The sequence below is a fragment of the Dipodomys merriami genome, unplaced genomic scaffold (genome assembly GCF_024711535.1).
Source record: "Dipodomys merriami isolate MVZ:Mamm:240054 unplaced genomic scaffold, mDipMer1.0.p SCAF_10, whole genome shotgun sequence".
Taxonomy (NCBI): Eukaryota; Metazoa; Chordata; class Mammalia; order Rodentia; family Heteromyidae; genus Dipodomys; species Dipodomys merriami.
The window spans coordinates 8,044,211-8,062,507 of record NW_027202271.1 but is presented as its reverse complement, the minus strand read 5'-3'; the positions used below and the strand labels follow the sequence as shown (position 1 = coordinate 8,062,507).

At 43.5% G+C, this 18,297-nt stretch overlaps 1 protein-coding gene across 2 annotated transcripts in view; it reads left to right on the top strand.

Annotated features, from left to right (window-relative positions):
• The first annotated feature begins 1,560 nt into the window (after positions 1–1,560).
• The window catches only part of Gxylt1 (glucoside xylosyltransferase 1), a 37,184-nt gene continuing 20,447 nt past the window's right edge, over positions 1,561–18,297 (top strand). The window contains exons 1-3 of one of the 2 annotated variants that reach the window (XM_070039123.1): positions 1,561–1,820; positions 13,521–13,613; positions 17,817–17,988. In XM_070039123.1, coding sequence (XP_069895224.1) covers positions 1,609–1,820; positions 13,521–13,613; positions 17,817–17,988 — 477 coding nt within the window. In that variant the 5' untranslated portion in view covers positions 1,561–1,608. The remainder of the gene's footprint in view (positions 1,821–13,520; positions 13,614–17,816; positions 17,989–18,297) is intronic. The other variant, XM_070039130.1, reaches the window with a different exon arrangement.

Below are 18,297 nucleotides of genomic sequence, written 5' to 3'. Positions count from 1 at the left end.
CTCATGCATGGCTCTATAAACCATCTATGAATAAGTAGAATGGAAACAGATGAGGAACAGGGAGAGTGGAAAAAGGAAAGCTTTTTTCCCCCACCATTCCTGGGGCTTGAACTCAGGGCCTCGGCACTGCCCTGAACTTCTCTTGCTTAAGGTTAGCACTCCTACTACTTGAACCATGGTGCCACTTCTGGATTTTCTGTGTATGTGGTACCGAGGAATCAAACCTAGGGCTTCATGCATGCTAGGCAAGAACTCTACCACTAAGCCACCTTCCCAGCCCAAGGAGAAGCTTTTTAGTGGAGAATCCTAATTTTGCTTTGCATATAGAAATGAATTGTAAGGAATCAAATAGATATAAAAGAGTGGTCCCCTGCCTTACAGTTACCTACAGCCTGATGGGAAGTGGGGACAAGGTAGGCATGGGAACTATGAACATTATGAGGCTATACCCTGCAGTGGCTGAAATTGATTGTGTAATGGTATTATAGAAATTTAGCAGCTGAGAAATCAGGTGCTGGTGGCTCATGCCTGTAATTCTAGCTAATCAGGAGGCTGCGAGCCAGAGGATAGAGGTTTGAAGCCAAACCAGGCAGAAAAGTCTTTGAGACTCCATTACCAAAATAACCAGAAAAGACTGGACTGGAAGCATGGTTCAAGAGGTAGGGCACTGAGCATGTGCAAGTCCTTGACTCAAACCCCATTACTGATGTCAGAGGAAAAAAATTTCTAGAGGCAGAGGAAGTTTCTGTTGCATTCTAGAAGTGCCTACTGTCAGGTGTTTTTAGTCTTTCCCCAATTTCCTTGTCACAGTCACCTTGCATGCGGGTTCATATCTTCCATTTTAGAGACGAGAAAAACATCCTCAAGGGAACCTAGTTTTTACGTCTCACAGACCTTCCGATTGAATGTAGGTCAATGATGTCCTGAGCCCAACTCCTCTTGCCACTCCCCTCCTTGGCGCCACCGAGCACAGAACTCCCGGATTACTGACCTCGGGTTTGGGGAACACCCACTGCGCTCAGCGCGCAGGCGCTTCGGACCCAGCGGGCTTCAGAGAGGACAGAAACCGCCCCAGATCCAGACCCTTCCCGGAGAGAAAAGAAGCCAGGCGGGCCTTGGGGCGGGGCACCAAGGGGATGGGAGGAGCCAAGAGGGTCTTGGGCGGGGCCCTGAAAGAGTGGGCGGGGTCTATAAGACCTCGGGGCGAGGAGGGGCGGGGCCTTAGGGAGGACCGCGTGGGTGGAGGGGGAGGGGCCAGACAGGATGGGCGGAGCCTCTCATGCTTTGCAACCATACACAGTAGGAATGGGCGGGGCCCTATGGGCCTCAGGGAAGGGCACGTCAGGGAGGAGCTGGACGGAGCGGGGCGGGGCTACATCTCTTGACTGAAGGCCCGAAGCTGCGGGGAAGGTGCCCTGGCTTCCGGGCGAGTTGTCTGTCATCTGGTCTAAGGGGTGGGAGGGGAGAGGAGAACAGGGGCGGGGCGGAGGAGGAACTTGTTGCTCCGGCGGCTGCGCAGTGGCATTCCTCCGACTCTAGTTCGCCCGGGCAGGCGCGGCTCGGCGGTAGCTGTGGCGGCTGTGGCGCCGGTCGCGCGGGGCCGGGGCGATGCGGCGCTACCTGCGCCTCGTAGTGCTGTGTCTGGCCTGCGGCTTCTGCTCGCTCCTTTACGCCTTCAGCCAGCTCGCCGTGTCGGTGGAGGAAGGAGCGGGCGGCGGTGGCGGGAAGCCGCAGGCCGCGGCGGCTTCCTGGCTCTCGGGAGGCGGACGCGGCGCGGCGGGAGGCGCGGGCCCCGCGGTGCGTCCCGGCGGGGCCGACAGGTAGGGGTCCCTGGGGTTTGGGGGGTTCCGGCGGTGCGGGATGTGGTGGGGAGCGGGGGGAGAGGCGTGGGCTCGGGGGTCGGCTGAGTCCCGCGCCTCCCGCGCGTCCTCGCCGACCGACCGCCTTCCCGGGCTTCCCGCGGGGCCGGGGCGCCGAGCCGCGCCCGCCGCCGAGCCCTCGGAGCCGGCGCTCCCAGGCAGTTACAGATCGAAGGAGCTCGCAGCTGAAAAGTTGGTGGAAAATAAAGTGGTGCTCCACGCACACGCACGCACACACAACGTACAACACACACATACACATGCATGCACACATATACGCACACGTACACACTTACACGTATACATACACACACATGTATGCACACATAGATATGCACACACATACGCACACATGCACACATACACATGCAGCACACACATGCATGCACACACATGCACGCACACACACACAAAAGAAAAGGAAAAAAAAATACACCCTCATTGCTGTCTGGCCAGGAGGAATTCCCTCTTGTTTCCATGGAGTTCAAGTTGAGATATTTAAACACGAGACTGGCGCCTTCAGTTCATTGCTCTCCTCCCCTCCCAGCCCCTCTCCCCGGGTCTAACTTCGGTGTTATCGCTAAGTTCTCATTAATACCCGCGCCTAGGGTCCTCTGGACTTGGCGTTTGTCCGAGCTGTGATTTTTTTTTTTTTTCTTTTGGAAACAACTGTTTGGTTCTTGAACCACAGAGGAAGTTAAGAAAAGCAAGAGAGACTTCACCAAGGTTGAAATGCGTTGTGGATGAGGTTGGAGAGTCCTCCTCTCTCTCGACTAATTGGTAATTATACAGCAGCATCCTGGTTGAGGTGGATTCGCCCCGATCGTTTTCACAGTTTGAAGCATCCGATTTCAGTGCGGGGAGAAAGGGTATTTGAGCAACATATGATCCATACTTAAAACAGAGTGAGCGTTTCACACTGCCTTGCTGGGCAACGAGTTCCAGTCACTCTACCAAAGAGCAGCTGCTGGGGATCTGCGCCCGAGAAGGGTGTAGGAGGAGGGAGCGCAGGTTAGCCCTGCAAGATATCGTTGAGCATCCTCTAATAGTTGATCATCATTTCTAGAATGAAATGACAAATCTAATGACATTTGAGCAGGGAAGTAGCCTGAAAAAAATGGATTTTTTTTAAAACTCTGATTTGATTACAGTCAGAACTGCCTAGAATCTCAAGACTTAATATTCCTGAAAGCCTGTTCAAGCAGGCTTCAACAGCTCCTGTTATCTGTCCTGGTAGAGGTAGTGACTGAAGCTTTGAATGAGCTCATGAAAAAGTGATTGATGGAAGCTCAGCTCTTCTGTGAAGCTTTTCAAGTTATAGAAAAGGAATTCTTTTTTTTTTATATTGATAGAATTGTAAGTGAGCAACATTTCAGTCAAATGATAACTGAAAAGAGACTATAATGTTAGCATTTCTGTTTAATAGAGTAACATTCTTTTTTGTACTTTATCTTATTTTGTGACAGATTTTATTACGAATTTGCTTGGCCAGCTAAAACAACCTTCTTTCCATCCTTCTTCCCTCCCTTCCTCCTTTTTTTTCCCCCTTCCTTTTCCCGTCTTTGCAGTTTGGAGTTTGAACTTTCACTCATGCTTGCTAGGCAGGTACTCTTACCACTTGAGCTATGCCCCTAGTTCTTTTTCCTTTCATTATTTTCTGAATAGGGTCTTGCATTTTTTTTGGCCTGGGCTGGGCTGGGCTGGGCTGGAATGCAATCCTATTTATACCACTGTTATAGCTGGGATGATGTGTGTGCTACATTGAGATGTGAGTCTTGCCAGCCTTCTCCTGGGCTAGCCTCCAGGCACTGTCCTCCTGATCTCCCCCCTCCCAAGTAGCTGGGATCACTGACATGAGCCACCACACTCATTTTCTCTTTCTGTCCCTGTCTCTCTTTCCACAGGGCCACATTTTGTATCTTAGACTGACCTCCCAACTCAAGTTACTGATGTCCTCCTGCCTCAGCCTCCTGTGTGCTGGGATTATAGATGTGCACTGCCATACCTGGCTTGCAGTTTTACTTTTTCAATGTCAAATTAAAATTATTAATTTTCTCCTTCATCTAAAATGTAGCCTTAGATTTATATGCAGAAGATTGGTCAAATCTTACAAAATTTCATCCCATAGAATTTCATGAAAGCAAATACTTGGAAAAATCCTTCACCTACTTAGATAAGAACTTTAAAATGATAAGAACAATTTTTTTTTCTTTTTCTCTTTTTTTCAGTTGTGGGGCTTGAACTTTGGGCCTGGGTGCTGTCCCTCACTTTTCAGCTCAAGGCTAGCACTAGACCACTTGAGCCACTGCGCCGCTTCCGGTTTTCTAGTGGTTTATTGGATATAAGAGTCTCACAGACTTTCCTGCCAAGCTTTGAACCGTGATCCTCAGATCTCAGCCTCCTGAGTAGCTAGGATTATAGGCGTGAGCCACCAGCGCCCCGCACATTTGTTTTTTTCTAGTGAAATCTATCAGTGCATTCTGTTTGGAACATACTGTTTTAAATTGAGCATAGTAGCACATGCCTGATATTCCATATTCCAGCACTTGGTAAGATGTATCAAGTGCCAGACCAACTTGTCATATGTAGCAAGCTCTTGTCTTTTTTTTTTTTTTAAAGAACTTAGTTCAATGATAGTGTGTTTGCTTAATATGCATAAGGCCTTGGGTTTAATCCTCAGTACCACAAAGAAAGAAAAAAATGAAAACACTTAGTTATCAAAAAATGTGTGTCTTAGAGACAGACAAGCCTGTGTCCTCACTCTAGCTGCAGTTACAGCTAATAACTTAGTTTACGACATTTCTCTATGCATTGATTTCTTTTTTTTTTTTTTAATCGGTCATGGGGCTTGAACTCTGGGCTTGGGCACTGTCCCTGTGCTCGGCCAATGCGCCATCTCTAGTTTTCTAGTGGTTTTTATTGAGATAAGACTCTCACAGACTTTCCTGCATGAGCTGGCTTTGAACTGAGATCCTCAGAACTCAGCCTCCTGAGTAGCTAGGATTACAGGTGCGTGAGCCACCGGGGCCTGGCTTGCATTGATTTCTTCACCTGTAAAATAGATGAGACATACAAAATTTCAGTTGCATTGGGGTGTCATTGACAAATGGAAATTATACTTTTTTCAGATATGTATAACTTCAAGTTTTGGTATGCATAGAGTTGTACAGTGGTTGTCACCTCCCTCCTTTCTCTGGTTTGGTCTCAGGTTTTGATTTCTGCTGGGTCCTGTGAACACTTGTAGGATGTACTGAGAATTTAAAGACTGGAAAGGAGGAAGCGATTTGGGGGTCACAGACTTCATTTTGTCACGTGTGTCCTCCTGGTTTGGTTGACCTAGAACATGTTTCTTCACTAGTAGTTAGGTAAGATTATCTGTGATGTTAGTATGATACTGTGAGAACTGAAAAATGAGACAGCTTGTATAAGTATCTGGCATTATAAAATTATAGCTAATGTGGTGATGGGGGTGGGAGAGGAGTGTGGGGGTGCGGTTGCGCATGCGTGCACTATCCTGAGGTTGAATTCATCCTTGGAGCTGCCCCTTAGCTCTGTTGCTCAAGGATAGTGCTCTACCATAGGAGCCACAGCTTTACTTACTGCTTTTTGGTGATTAATTAGAGATGTCTCATAGTTTCTACTCTGCAGTTTGGCTTCAAACTGTGATCCTCAGATCTCATCCTTGTGAGTAGCTATAACCACAAGCATGAGTCACTGATACCTGGCTGTTGATGATTGTTTTGATAATTTAAGTTTATAGCAGTTTTCTTCAATTTCTGACTTTGGAGGAAAACTGTTCTTTTTAGGCACCAGTGGAGTGCTGAAAATCAGAATGGATGGTTGGAGAGTCCAAATATCTGCATTTTAGATCCTGGTGTCTATTGTTATAAGGCCAATGAACCTGGATTCTGTTGAGAGGGATTTTTATCATTTTTGCTTCTCTCTCCTTCCCTTCCCCCCCTCTCTTTCTTTCTGATGGGAAACCCAGAGCCTTGCACTTGCTAGGTGAGTGCTTATTTCCAAGGAACTACATCCCAATCCTGTATTGTTGTTTATGGAGTTTTTTCTTTCTGTGTTTTTTTTTTTTTTTTGATGCAGTTATTTTTGAAGGCAAGGAATTGGGACAGTGAACAGAGAAGAAAATTGAATTAATAAAGCTTCCTTACTTCCTGTTTTAATACAAAAACATGTTATGCAAAACCAGTACACTGTATCTTGTATCTTACTTTATTGAATAACATAGTGGTACCTACTTCAAACATACTTGTAAAGTGTTGTTTGGGTTGCTATAAGAAAATACAGTAGATTGGGCAGTTTATAAACAGCAGAAATTTATTTTCACTGTCTGGATGCTGGAAATTTTTTTTTTGGTCGGTCGTGGGGCTTTAACTCTGGAATTCTGGGCTTGGGTGCTGTCCCTTGGCTCTTCAGCTCAAGGCGAGCGCTATACCACTTGAGCCACAGCACCACTTCTGGTTTTCTAGTGGTTTATTGGAGATAAGAATCTCATGGAAGGGGGCTGGGAAGGTGGCTCAGTGGTAGAGCGCTTGCCTTGCATGCCTGAGGCCCTGGGTTCCATTCCTCAGCACCACATAAGTAAAAAGCCGGAAGTGGTGCTGTGGCTCAAGTGGTAGAGTGCTAGCCTTGAGCTGAAGAGCTGAGGGACAGTGCCCAGGCGCAGAGTTCAGGCCCCACGACTGGACCCCCCCCCCAAAAAAAAAAAAAAAAAAAAAGAATCTCATGGAAGGGCTGGGAATGTGGCTTAACTGTAGAGTGCTTGCCTAGCAGGCATGAAGCCCTGGGTTTGATTCCTCAGTACCACATAAACAGAAAAAGCTGGAAGTGGTGCTGTGGCTCAAGTAGTAGAGTATTAGCCTTGAGCACAAAGAGGTTCAAAGACAGTGCCCAGGTCCTGAGTTCAAGCTCCACAACTGGCAAAAAAAAAAAAAAAAAAAATTGGGGCTGGGAAGGTGGCTCAGTGGTAGAGTGCTTGCCTTGCATGCATGAGGCCCTGGGTTCCATTCCTCAGCACCACATAAGCAGAAAAAGCTGGAAGTGGCGCTGTGGCTCAAGTGGTAGAGCTCTAGCCTTGAGGTGAAGAGCTGAGGGGTTGTGTGCCCAGGCCCAGAGTTCAGGCCCCACTACCAACAAAAAGAGTCTCATGGACTTTTCTGCCTGGGCTGGCTTTGATCCTCCATTCTCAGATCTCAGCTTCCTGAGTAGCTAGGATTACAGGTGTGAGCCACTGGCACCTGGCTCTTGAAAATCTTAAAATCATATCTCCAATGCAGTTAGTGTCTGGTGAGGGCCCATTTCCTGGTTCAGAGGATGCCTTCTCTTTGTGTTCTAGCCTGGTGTGGGGGCCTGTAGGCCTGTAGTACTTTGTCTCTTAACAGGACATTAATCTCATTCATGAGGGCTCCACCTTCCTTTCCTAATCACTTACCCCAAACATCATTACTCCTCACATCATCTCATTAGTGAGCAGGTTCTGACAAAAGAATTTGGGGACACAATCGCTGACATATATTAATTATTTCGTAAATGCTAATAATTAAGATAATCTGTGCTTTTAGGGGGAACATTTGAGTAACCACAAATGTATACTTTTGATTTGGGAATCTTAAAGAATAGATTATTCTTTAAAGTGTTTTAGGTGTTGAAATAGGCCCTTCCCCCACATGCTAACTTGAATTTTGTTCATAACATGTCTAACTACAGGAAGTTTAAACTTGTTGTTTTTACATGAGCTGTTTTTCTTTGTTTTTTCTTTTATTATGTATATAAAAACTATCTGATCCTTTATTGTGTTCCCCCCATCTTTTAACTCAGGTGTGGTAGAGAAGGGAGTATACTGGATATTTTTTAAAATTTTTATTTATTTCCAAGGAATTGAACCCAGGGCCTCATGCATGCTAGGCAAACACTACTGCTAAGCCACTTTCCTAGCCTGATAATTTTTTTTTAATGGCTAGATAATTGTTTTTACTGCCATTTCTGCATAAAGTGGCTCTTTTCTCACTTTCTGAGTACTCATGAAATTAGAGATTTAAGAAAAGAACCAAAGATCTGGAGTAGAGTTAGCTAATCTAAGTCATCTCGAGACAGTGTATTGAAAATGAGTTATCCAGGCAGTGCTTTATAAAATCGCTAAGGCCTGGTAGTATCTTGGGAATGATCTTGGACATGTCTGTAAGTGCCTGGGTTTCACCTACCCAGCCCCAGAGCAGATGGCCAGGAGTTGAAGTTGAATTGTTGCCTCCCAGCCCTTCCCTCAGACTCCCACATTTGTGGGCTGCGCATACACATTTACCAGTCTCTGAGCTGTACACATATTCTACTAAAGCCTCATGGCTGTCATGGATATTTTGAAATGTAAACGCTCTTATATAGATCTTTTGTCATTGGATTTAAGTACTTTGTTTAGGAGCTATTGTGTTGTTAAAAGCTCTAAAATTTCTTTAAAAACGAGTCTTACTTTGTTGTCTGGGCCAACCTTGAACTCCTGGACTCAAGCCATTCTCTTGCCTCAGCCTCCCAAGCAGTCCGGTCTAAGTACATGATACCACACCCATCTTTGTTTTTTTTTTTTTTAACCCAATGCATGAATTGTCTCAATGTTTGAAGCATTTTTCAAGTGCTGAAAATTTTGACAATGTTTATTTTTTTACCACTTTGCCCTTAAGAAAAAAACCAACCCTTCCATTTTGAAATAACTATAAATTCACAGGAAATAAGAGATACTACATGTATTTTTCACTTAGCTTTTCCCAATTTTAACGTTTTACATGAAGAGTGTTGTAGACTGTATCTAAAATAGGTATGTTCCAATAGTATAGTATATAATAACCATAAAAGCTACCAGTGTCCAACCCACTGACCTTATTCAGATCATCCCCAGTTTTATGTGTTAGGGCAAAGGTCTCGGGCTATCCCTTGGTCAGTATATATTACAGAAAACCTCCTAGAGCTGAACATAACAAGTGGAAGGTAATTTGACCAGGAACCGCAGTGAAGCTTAGTTTCAGTTTGGTCCACAGAAAGTATAATTGCATTTATGGACCTCTGGCTCATGGATGTCAGTGTTCACTGGAGGCATACCCCTTAGCTCAGCTAAGTGTGTTCCATTGTGATTAGTGAGCAGAGGGACTGCTTTCAATGTTGAGCCTTTATAAGTGAATGTTACCCAAAGCTGGGCAGATTTTACTTGTCCAGTAGTTTGGAACTTTCACTGTCTTCAAATTGGTTGCTTTTTTCCTTAACTTAATAGTCTTTTTTTATTTTATTAACTGTGTCTAGTATAAGGTGAATTCTGTGTGAGCTTCTGCCCTCAGTCTCTAGATTTTCATAAATCAGAGAATGGAAGTTCAGAAACCAAAAGAATTCCATTTCTTGACAGAAGACTTCAATTAAAAAAAAAAAAAGGAAAATCGCAGGTTTATTTGACTAGTATCCATGTTCTTATATTGCCATAAATGACCAAAGAAAGATATCCTCTCTGTATATTATATTTTTGGCATGGAAGTATGGCCAAGAAATTATCTAAAACCTGACTCTGCCTGTCCAAATTTATGCGCAAATCTGATTAATTGCTGTGTAGAGTTAGTCATTACCCCCAGAAAGAAACTATCAGCCAGGGTGTGGTTTCTGAGACCTGTAATCCTAGTTGTGAGGGAAGGGCTGCGTAAGTAGGAGGGTTGTAGTTAGAAGGCGTTCCCCAGGAAAAATTCAAAACCCTATTTAAAAATAACTCAGGTAAAAAGGGCAGGAAGCAAGGCATGGTTCAATAGGTGGAGGCCCTGCCTAGTAGGCTCAAGACCCTGAGCTTAAACCCCAGTATTGCCAAAAATCAAGCCTATGTTCACTAGCAATGACTCCCACTTCATTTCTCAGCCCCTTTCTCTCACCAGGCAGGCAGAAAACTGCTCTCTGACTTCACAGGTTTGCCTGTTCTGAACATTCACAGAAATGAATCTTGTAAACTATGACCTTCTGACTGTGGCTTTTTTCACCTAGCTGCTGTATTAAGGTTTATCCGCTGTAGCATTTACCATTATACTTCATTTCTTATAGCTAAATAATATTTAATTAAATGGATATACTACATTTTTTTTCACTTATTACATGATGGTATTTTGAACATTCATGTACTATTTTGCTGTAAAGATAAATGTTTTCCATTACTTTGAGAATATATCTAGGAGTGAATAAATTGTGTACTTTTAGAAGGGAATTGTGGCTTATGTTCTTTATTTTGTAACAACTCCAAGCCTCACAGCAGTTTATAACAACAAATCAACCTTCCCCTTCCCCTTCCCCTTCCCCTTCCCCTTCCCCTTCCCCTTCCCCTTCCCCTTCCCCTTCCCCTTCCCCTTCCCCTTCCCCTTCCCCTTCCCCTTCCCCTTCCCCTTCCCCTTCCCCTTCCCCTTCCCCTCCCCTCCCCTCCCCTCCCCTCCCCTCCCCTCCCCTCCCCTCCCCTCCCCTCCCCTCCCCTTCCCTTCCCTTCCTCCTATGGTACTGAGACTTGAACTCAGGACCGAGATGCTGTCCTTTGGCTTTTTTTTTTTTTTTTTTTTTTGTAGGTCATGGGTCTTGAACTCCGGCCCTGGGCACTGTCCCTCAGCTCTTCAGCTAAAGGCTAGTGCTCTATCATTTGAGTCACAGAGCCACTTCCAGTTTTCTGATGGTTTATTTGGAGATGAGTCTCACAGACAAAGCCAAAAGTGGCACTATGGCTCAAGTGGTAGAGCTTTAGCCTTGAGCTGAAGAGCTGAGGGACAGCGTTCAGGTCCCATGACCAACCCCCCCCCCCCCCAAAAAAAAAAGAAGAGTCTCATGGACTTTCCTGCCCAGACGATCCTCAGATCTCAGCCTCCTGAGTAGCTAGGATTACAGGTGTGAGCCACCGGCTCCTGGCTAGACAATATTTTTTATTTAAAAAAAAATCCAAATTAACATTTTTTTGGAGACAGGGTTTCACTAAGTATTCCTGGCTGGTCTTGAATGAACTCATAATCCTTTTACCACAGTCTTGTGAGTACTGGGATTAAGGCATGGACTACCACTCCCAAATTGACTCTAGATAAGCCTTGGTAACTGTTTTCTCACTCAGGTCTGATCCTAAGACTTACCTTGTGGCATTGGGCACATTTAGCTTCTCAGCCAATTGTCTGGAGATTCTTCTATTAATGATATTAATGAGGTTTTCAGTAGGATCCTATATCTGTATATCAGATGAGTGGTCTTAGGATGGTCACGATAACTGATTTTTTTTTAACATCAAGTAAAAGCTGAGGCAGCAATTGTTATTGTTACGGATACACCATTTCAAGTAATTTTTTTTTTGGGTCCCGTCGTGGGGCCTGAATTCTGGGCCTGGGCGCTGTCCCTCAGCTCTTCAGCTCAAGGGTAGCACTCTACCACTTGAGCCATAGCGCCACTTCCGGCTTTCTTTTTGCTTATGTGGTGCTGAGGGATCGAACCCAGGGCCTCAGGAATGCAAGGCAAGCAAGCGCTCTACCACTGAGCTACCTTCCCAGCCCCTCAAGTAATTTTTATGGAAAAATTGAACTTTTCTTTGCGTTTTTCCTTTTTCTTCTGTTGTAGAGTTTGACAAGGGAGATGGAATAGTTTTGTTACTGTTTTTCCTTAAAGGTTTGTGTTGAGGCTTAAATAGATATTACTTGAACTTGAAAGAATTATGTGTTAGTTACCAGTCTTACAGAGTTTGTCTACCTGATAGGAAATATAAGATTTTAAGCATATATAACATTGTCTTAGGAGGGTACAAATTGATAAGTGTCACTAATAGGTTTACTTTTTCTTGTGGTTTGTTTTAGATAGGATCTCTCTGGGTAGCCAGTGCTGCCCCTGAACACAAGAGCTTCCTTCCTGCCTCAAGTCTCTCAAGTACTGGTATTACAGCCATGCACTATCACATCTGGCTGATGTGTACACATTTTCTTTCTTTTCTTTTCCCTTCCCTTCCCCTTCTGTATCCCCTTCCCCTTCCCCTTGGTGGGGGGAGGGTGTCAATCATGGGGCATGAATTCAGTGTCTGTGCACTGTCCCTGAGCTTTTTTGCTCAAGGCACTACTACATTGAGTCACAACCCCACTTCTGGTTTTCTGTGGACTGTCTTACCCAGGCTGGCATTGAACCACGATCCTTAGATCTCAGCCTCCTGAGTAGCTAGGATTACACCAATGCCTGGCTCACATTTTCTTCTTTTTTTTCTTAATACCTGGACCCTTTAAATTAAGACTTTGAGTGGGCCATGTGCCTGTGTCTCATGCCTGTAATCCCAGCTACTCAGGAGGCTGAGATCTGAGGATTGCAGTTCCAAGCCAGCCCAGGCTGGAAAGTCCCTGTGACACTCTTATCTCCAATTAACTACCAGAAAACCAGAAGTGGTGCTGTGGCTCAAAGTGATAGAGTGCTATCCTTGAGTGAAAGCTCAGAGACAGTGCCCAGACCCTGTATAAGTAAATAAATACTTTGAACTTCTTGTCCTATTCTTCAAAGAAAATAAAATTGCTGTGTAACTTTGTCTGGACATTTAAAAGTTCCAACTTTCTAGGGATTTAAAAAGCTCCTGGCTTTGTTCTTTATAGAATTTCATAGGTGGCAGATCCTGTCACTGGAGAGTCTGATTTAATAGGTTTGGCATGGGTATCCAGTGATTTCATTATGCCTCCAGGCTAAGAACCCCGGCCTTAGATCCTTGATGTGTGGGAGGTTTGATCAAAGAAGTTTGCAAATCTGAAATTTCACAGCCATTTTGATGTACGAGCAGTAACTTACTGGATTCATAGTGAGAGAAAACAAAGCTTTTCTGGGTCAAGAGATATGAAGTCTGTAGTTTAGTGACTCACCCTGACCTATGCTTAGATCAGTGTTGCCTCCACTGTAGCAGTGAAGTTTAGAAGATTGTTGAAAGGGAATAACAGTGAAAAACACTTTTCTTTTTAGCAGTCTTAAGAACACAGTTTAGTCTCCATTTTAACTTGTGTAATGGAATGAGCTGGAGATAATGTAGAAGTGAAACTGAGCCACAACTGTCAGCATCATTTCTCAATTTTTAGTTGAAACACAATACAAATTACTTGTTTTTGAGGATTAAAAGCATTTAATGACCTTCCCTTCCTCCCCAGCTTTTGTGACACTTTTAAGTAAAAAATGTTTTTGGATGAAATGAATTTTGCTCTAGGATAATATTTGGAGTTCACAAAAACAATTAGACATATTTTATACTGTTAGAGGAGTGGATTTAATTTTATTTATTATTTTTCTTTTTTGTGAAAATACTGTACAGAGGTGTTACAATTATGGGCAAGATAATGAGTACATTTCTTATCAAGCATTGTAGCCTCCTCCTTTGTTTCCCCCTCCCATCCTCCCCCCGAAGGAGTGGATTTTAATATGCCAAGAGAACTCCTAACTAGAAAAGTTTTCCAGTCTGTAGTGTAGTTTAACCTAAACGTTTTTAAAAACAGTAGTGCCCTAAGTAAGGGGAGAAATCAGTTTTCTAAAACTTAGAAACTTGGACTTGTCATTTTGTTGCTTTAAAACAACAATAAGTTACTGTGTTGCTCAGTAAACTTCTTGTTAGTTGCCAACCAAAATGTTCATACAGGACTGTTATTTCTGTCTTACTGTTAGGTGTAAAGATTTCTGTCTGTGTTACTGGAATCCCTATTGGATGCTGCCCTCTGATGTTTGTGGAATGAACTGCTTTTGGGAAGCGGCTTTTAGGTAGGCACTTAATATTTAATTGGTAGATGAGTGTAGCTAAGATTAGCTAGTAGGTAAAGCTTTTCACTGTAATAGCGCTTCTTTTCCTGAAATTTAGTGTTACCCTACAGGTAAATAATTTCAGTTTTTGACTAGGTCTTCTCCTTTTTCCTATTTTTGTAATTGTTACCACCAATTTTTAACACCATGTGTGAATGCTCTAATTTTTTGCTTTTAGTTGTTTTTTAGTTGTAAACCATTAGTCTTATGAGAATTTATAATCCAACTTTTGGTAGCAGTTAGTAATATAATATGTGTTAGTAACATACATGCATGTGATAAAGACAGATTTCAAGTGGACGTTTACACTTACACACATCTGTTTTCCAGTTCAAAGCTGGTGTAGTTTAAAAATACAACTCAAGAGTTGTGTAAGAAATTACCTGAGTGATTGCTTGATGAGGAATGGGAGAGGGAAAGTAAGGTAAATAGTTTGGCTCCAAGGAGCCAAAGATAGACGTTGTTTATTGACCTTTTAAGTTACTGAATAGTTTGGCTTTGTTCACTGCTGAATAAAGAAGGTATTGGAGGGACTGACCTCTCTTCCCTCCCTTCTCTAATCTGTGAAAGAAACAGGGTTGACCGGAATGGAATTGGCAGTGGCTCTTAGACTCTCCTGAGCTAGTGGCAGAGTAGCCTTGAAATTCCTTTCTCAGAAATGATTTTTTTAACTGTTGTTCTTGTGATCCATTTACTTTTAGTCACTGTGTTTGCTATATACTCTGTATTCACTTTAAGTACTATGTCAGTTTTGCTGGACTTTCAGGAGCTTATCTGCATACCCTGGTAAAGCTGCTTTCTACTGTGGCCTTTGGTGTCACATTCTTGCCTGCCACCAGGTACCATGAGTGGGCAGCTTTCTTCTAAGCCCTGGTTCAGCTTTCTCAGCTTGAATTTTTTTTTTTTTTTGGTCCGGTCTTGGGGCCTGAACTCTGGGCCTGGGTGCTGTCCCTCAGCTCTTCAGCTCAAGGCTAGTGCTCTACCACTAGAGCCACAGCGCCACTTACGGCTTTTTTCTTTTTGCTCATGTGGTGCTGAGGAATTGAACCCAGGGCCTCATGCATGCAAGGCAAGCGCCTTCCCAGCCCTTTGAATTTTTTTTTAATGTGATTTTGATAAGCTGCACTTCCAGTAAAGCACAGTGTTTTTGATACTAACATTAAGAGTTTGCATAACAGAAAGACAAAAAAGGGAAACAAATATATAAAAAGCTATATGTGCTGGGCTCCAGTAGCTTATGCCTATAATCCTAGCTACGTGGAAAGCTGAGATAGGAGTATTGGTTCAATGTCAGCTTGAGCAGACATCTGAAAGACTTGAGGCATGACTCAAGTTGTCATAGAGTACCAGCCATGTGAAAGCAGAGAGAGCTTGAGGCGCCAAGTTCAAGCCCCACTACTGGCATTAAAAAAAAAAAAGCCTAGGAAGTAAGAAATAAGCTATGTAAACTCTCAGTGCTCAATTAAGGAAAGCCATGGACATTGACCTGGTTTAGAGCCCTCTGTAAGTGCTGTGATCTGGGTTCTGGAAGCCTTCAAACAACAGTGTCACTGTAGGAGACTTAAACCACACCTGTGTGTACAAGTGGCCAGCACCACTTGAACTGTGAAGTGAGGCTTACCTAGATTATAGTTTTGGCATAGCTTCTGAGGGCTTCCTGGAATCACTATAGGGTGGGTGGGCAAGCCCTTCCCCTTGCCCAAGGAATTACAAGCCTTTGTCAAAAAGCGCCACCTGGTGGCCCAAAGACCCTCTCAGTGTGACCAGCAGTGAGTGTGACAGCCTCTTCATGCAAAAAAGTCCACAAAAGTCTGCAACTCCACAGAATCACCCATTCCTGTACTACTGCTCCAGGACCTGGCAGGCCAGCTACACTCACTCCATGCAGGGATTGCAGCTGTCAGGCAGCTAGTTGGGTCATGCACATCTAACCACGGGAGCTGTCTGGTGTTTGAACTAAGGATGTCTCCTCTTCATGTGGAAAATAGTCCTGGCATGAAAATGTCCTTTTTGCTAGCATGCTTTTAAATCTCCAGGAACCTTAATACACACTGCAACTAAAACAGCACATTTTTACACACCCTGATAGGAGCCTGGCATACAGATGCTGTACTGCTCAGAAAGTTTTCATGATCACGTCCTACAGTAGACTTTAGATTTCTTTTTGGTTCCAACTGATTTTTCTGTCCCTGGTGTGTAGGGACAGGTTGGTAGGCAGAAGTGTTTTCAGAGTGTATTTTGTTCTGTCAGTTGAGGTATGTTGGAGTATGCACCATATATGCTGCTCTGCTGCAGAGACACTGCAGAGAAGCCAGCATAGTGCAGTGGCAGCACAGTGCTTCATCACTGCAGAATACAGGCAGTGTGGCTAAACAGCCCTCACTGAGGGGCCTTAGAGAAATCTGGCCCTGGGACTGATTTTAGAGGATTTTTTCCTGCCCTTGAGGAATATTTTGCTTTTTTCCTTAACATTTATTATTCTTTATGTGTCTAGAATTTTGAGCAGAACTATGTAATCGCTTGGCTTACTTTTAAATTATTGTTTTGCCTCTTGATATTGTGGTACAGTCTAGTAATGGGCCAAAAAAGCAGCACAGCCTATGAGAAATTCTCAAATCATGAGTTTTAAACCATTTTAATAGAGATAGGGTCTTGCTATGTATGTAGTAGCTTAGGGCCCCCCCCCCCATAAGTATCATTCTTTCCTGCCCCACCTTCCAGAGTGCTAGATATTTTAAAGATAGTCTTTATATGAGAAGTGGGATCTGGAGACATTTACTAGAAGAGGAATTGCCAAGAGTTTTGTAGAGCACTGTGCCTATATTTCTTTTTCTTTCTTTCTTTTTTTTTTTTTTCTGATCGTGGGGCCTGAATTCTGGCCCCTGAATTCTGGCCCCTAAATTCTGGGTGCTGTCCCTCAGCTCTTCAGCTCAAGCCTAGCACTCTACCACTTGAGCCATAGCACCACTTCTGGCTTTTTCTGCTTATATGGTGCTGAGGAATCGAACCCAGGGCCTCATGCGTGCAAGGCAAGCACTCTACCACTGAGCCACCTTCCCCAGCCCCAAATTTCCTTATTTTTAACTTGTGTTTTTGTGATTCTCTCTGATCATAGATGAACCAAGTTAATGTGTCCTTGTCCTAGATATAAAAACATAGGTAATCCCCTCCTCTGATAAGGTTCCCTTCACAGAAGTGAAGGGCAGAGAAGGGAATAAACAGGGAGGAGTTCCTGCTTCTGCCAGTGAAAGGCCTGGAGAGCTTAAGAAGACCTGAGCTGCTGCTTCTCAGAGGAGTGAAGGAGGTGGCACAGCAGTTGTACAGAGTTGTGACTACCCCTTAAGTCTGGTGTTTCACACTGCCGCTGTTAGTTGTGGGTTCTAATTTAGCATAGGCTAGGAGCTGGCACTAGGAAGTCCTGCCCTCCAAACATACTAGTCTTCCGATAGTGTTTCAGATCCTTTAGAGATGCTTACATCCTGCCATTCACTTGGTATGTGGAACTGAATGTTTCCCATTGAACAAAGTTACATGAAGAAATTTCTTGTCAGCATAGTTTAAGACTGGGTGTAATACTGCAGTATTGTGGACAGAATTGTGACTGCCTTCCTTCATAGTATCCATGGGTGGGCTTAAGGAATCTAGTATGGGCAGTGAGTTAACTTCTCTGTGGCTACAATGCAGCTGTTTATATATACTTAGGCAAATTGTGAAAGTAGTTTATATTCTGGAGTTCTAGGATAGGAACAAGATTGATGGAAAACATAGATTTGATTGAGCCTGGTGCTAGTGGCTCGAATCTATAATCCCATTTATCAGGAGGCTGAGATCCAAGAAATGCAGAATGACAAAGCTGAGAGATGATTCTCTCCAGTTAAGCAACAGAAAGATGGAAGTGGGGATGTGGCTCGAGTGGTAGAGCACCAGCTTTGAGCAGAAAAAATGTGAGACTTTTATGTTCAAGTTCCCACACCAACCAGCATACCACACACACACCACATATGTGTGTGTAAGAATAATTGATTCCTCATTTATTGCTTTGTTTGATGTGTCTTGGCCTTTTCAATAGAAGTTTTGAACTTGTATTTTTGCATGTAGTAAAAATAACGATGTATTTGTAGACATGCTGAAACAGCTGGAAAATGTGTCTTTCTTTCCTGTTAGGTATAGCATGAAAACACAGCCTGTGGAGAAGATGCACCTTGCCGTTGTGGCCTGCGGAGAAAGACTGGAAGAAACTATGACCATGTTGAAGTCTGCTATAATTTTCAGTATCAAACCTCTACAGTTCCACATTTTCGCTGAAGATCAACTACATGATAGCTTTAAAGAGAGAGTGAGTTTGAGATTTAGTCAAGGTTGTGGAATTGAATATTTATTATTACACTATAATCAAATGTTATTTTGTTCCTTCATTCAACAAAACTATAATATAACTGCTTTTCTAGATTGGAGATTATTCTTGTAACCACTTCCATGTGAGTCTAGACATAGAGTGTAAGATGAAGAAATCTTTTTGAACAAAAAGAAGCAACTTAAAGTCTACTGTGAAGCATCAAGATTTTACTTTACTGACTAGTTCCAGGAAGCCTTGATTGAAACGTGGTTATGAGACTTTATTTCTCTCTCACATAAAAGTAGGCAG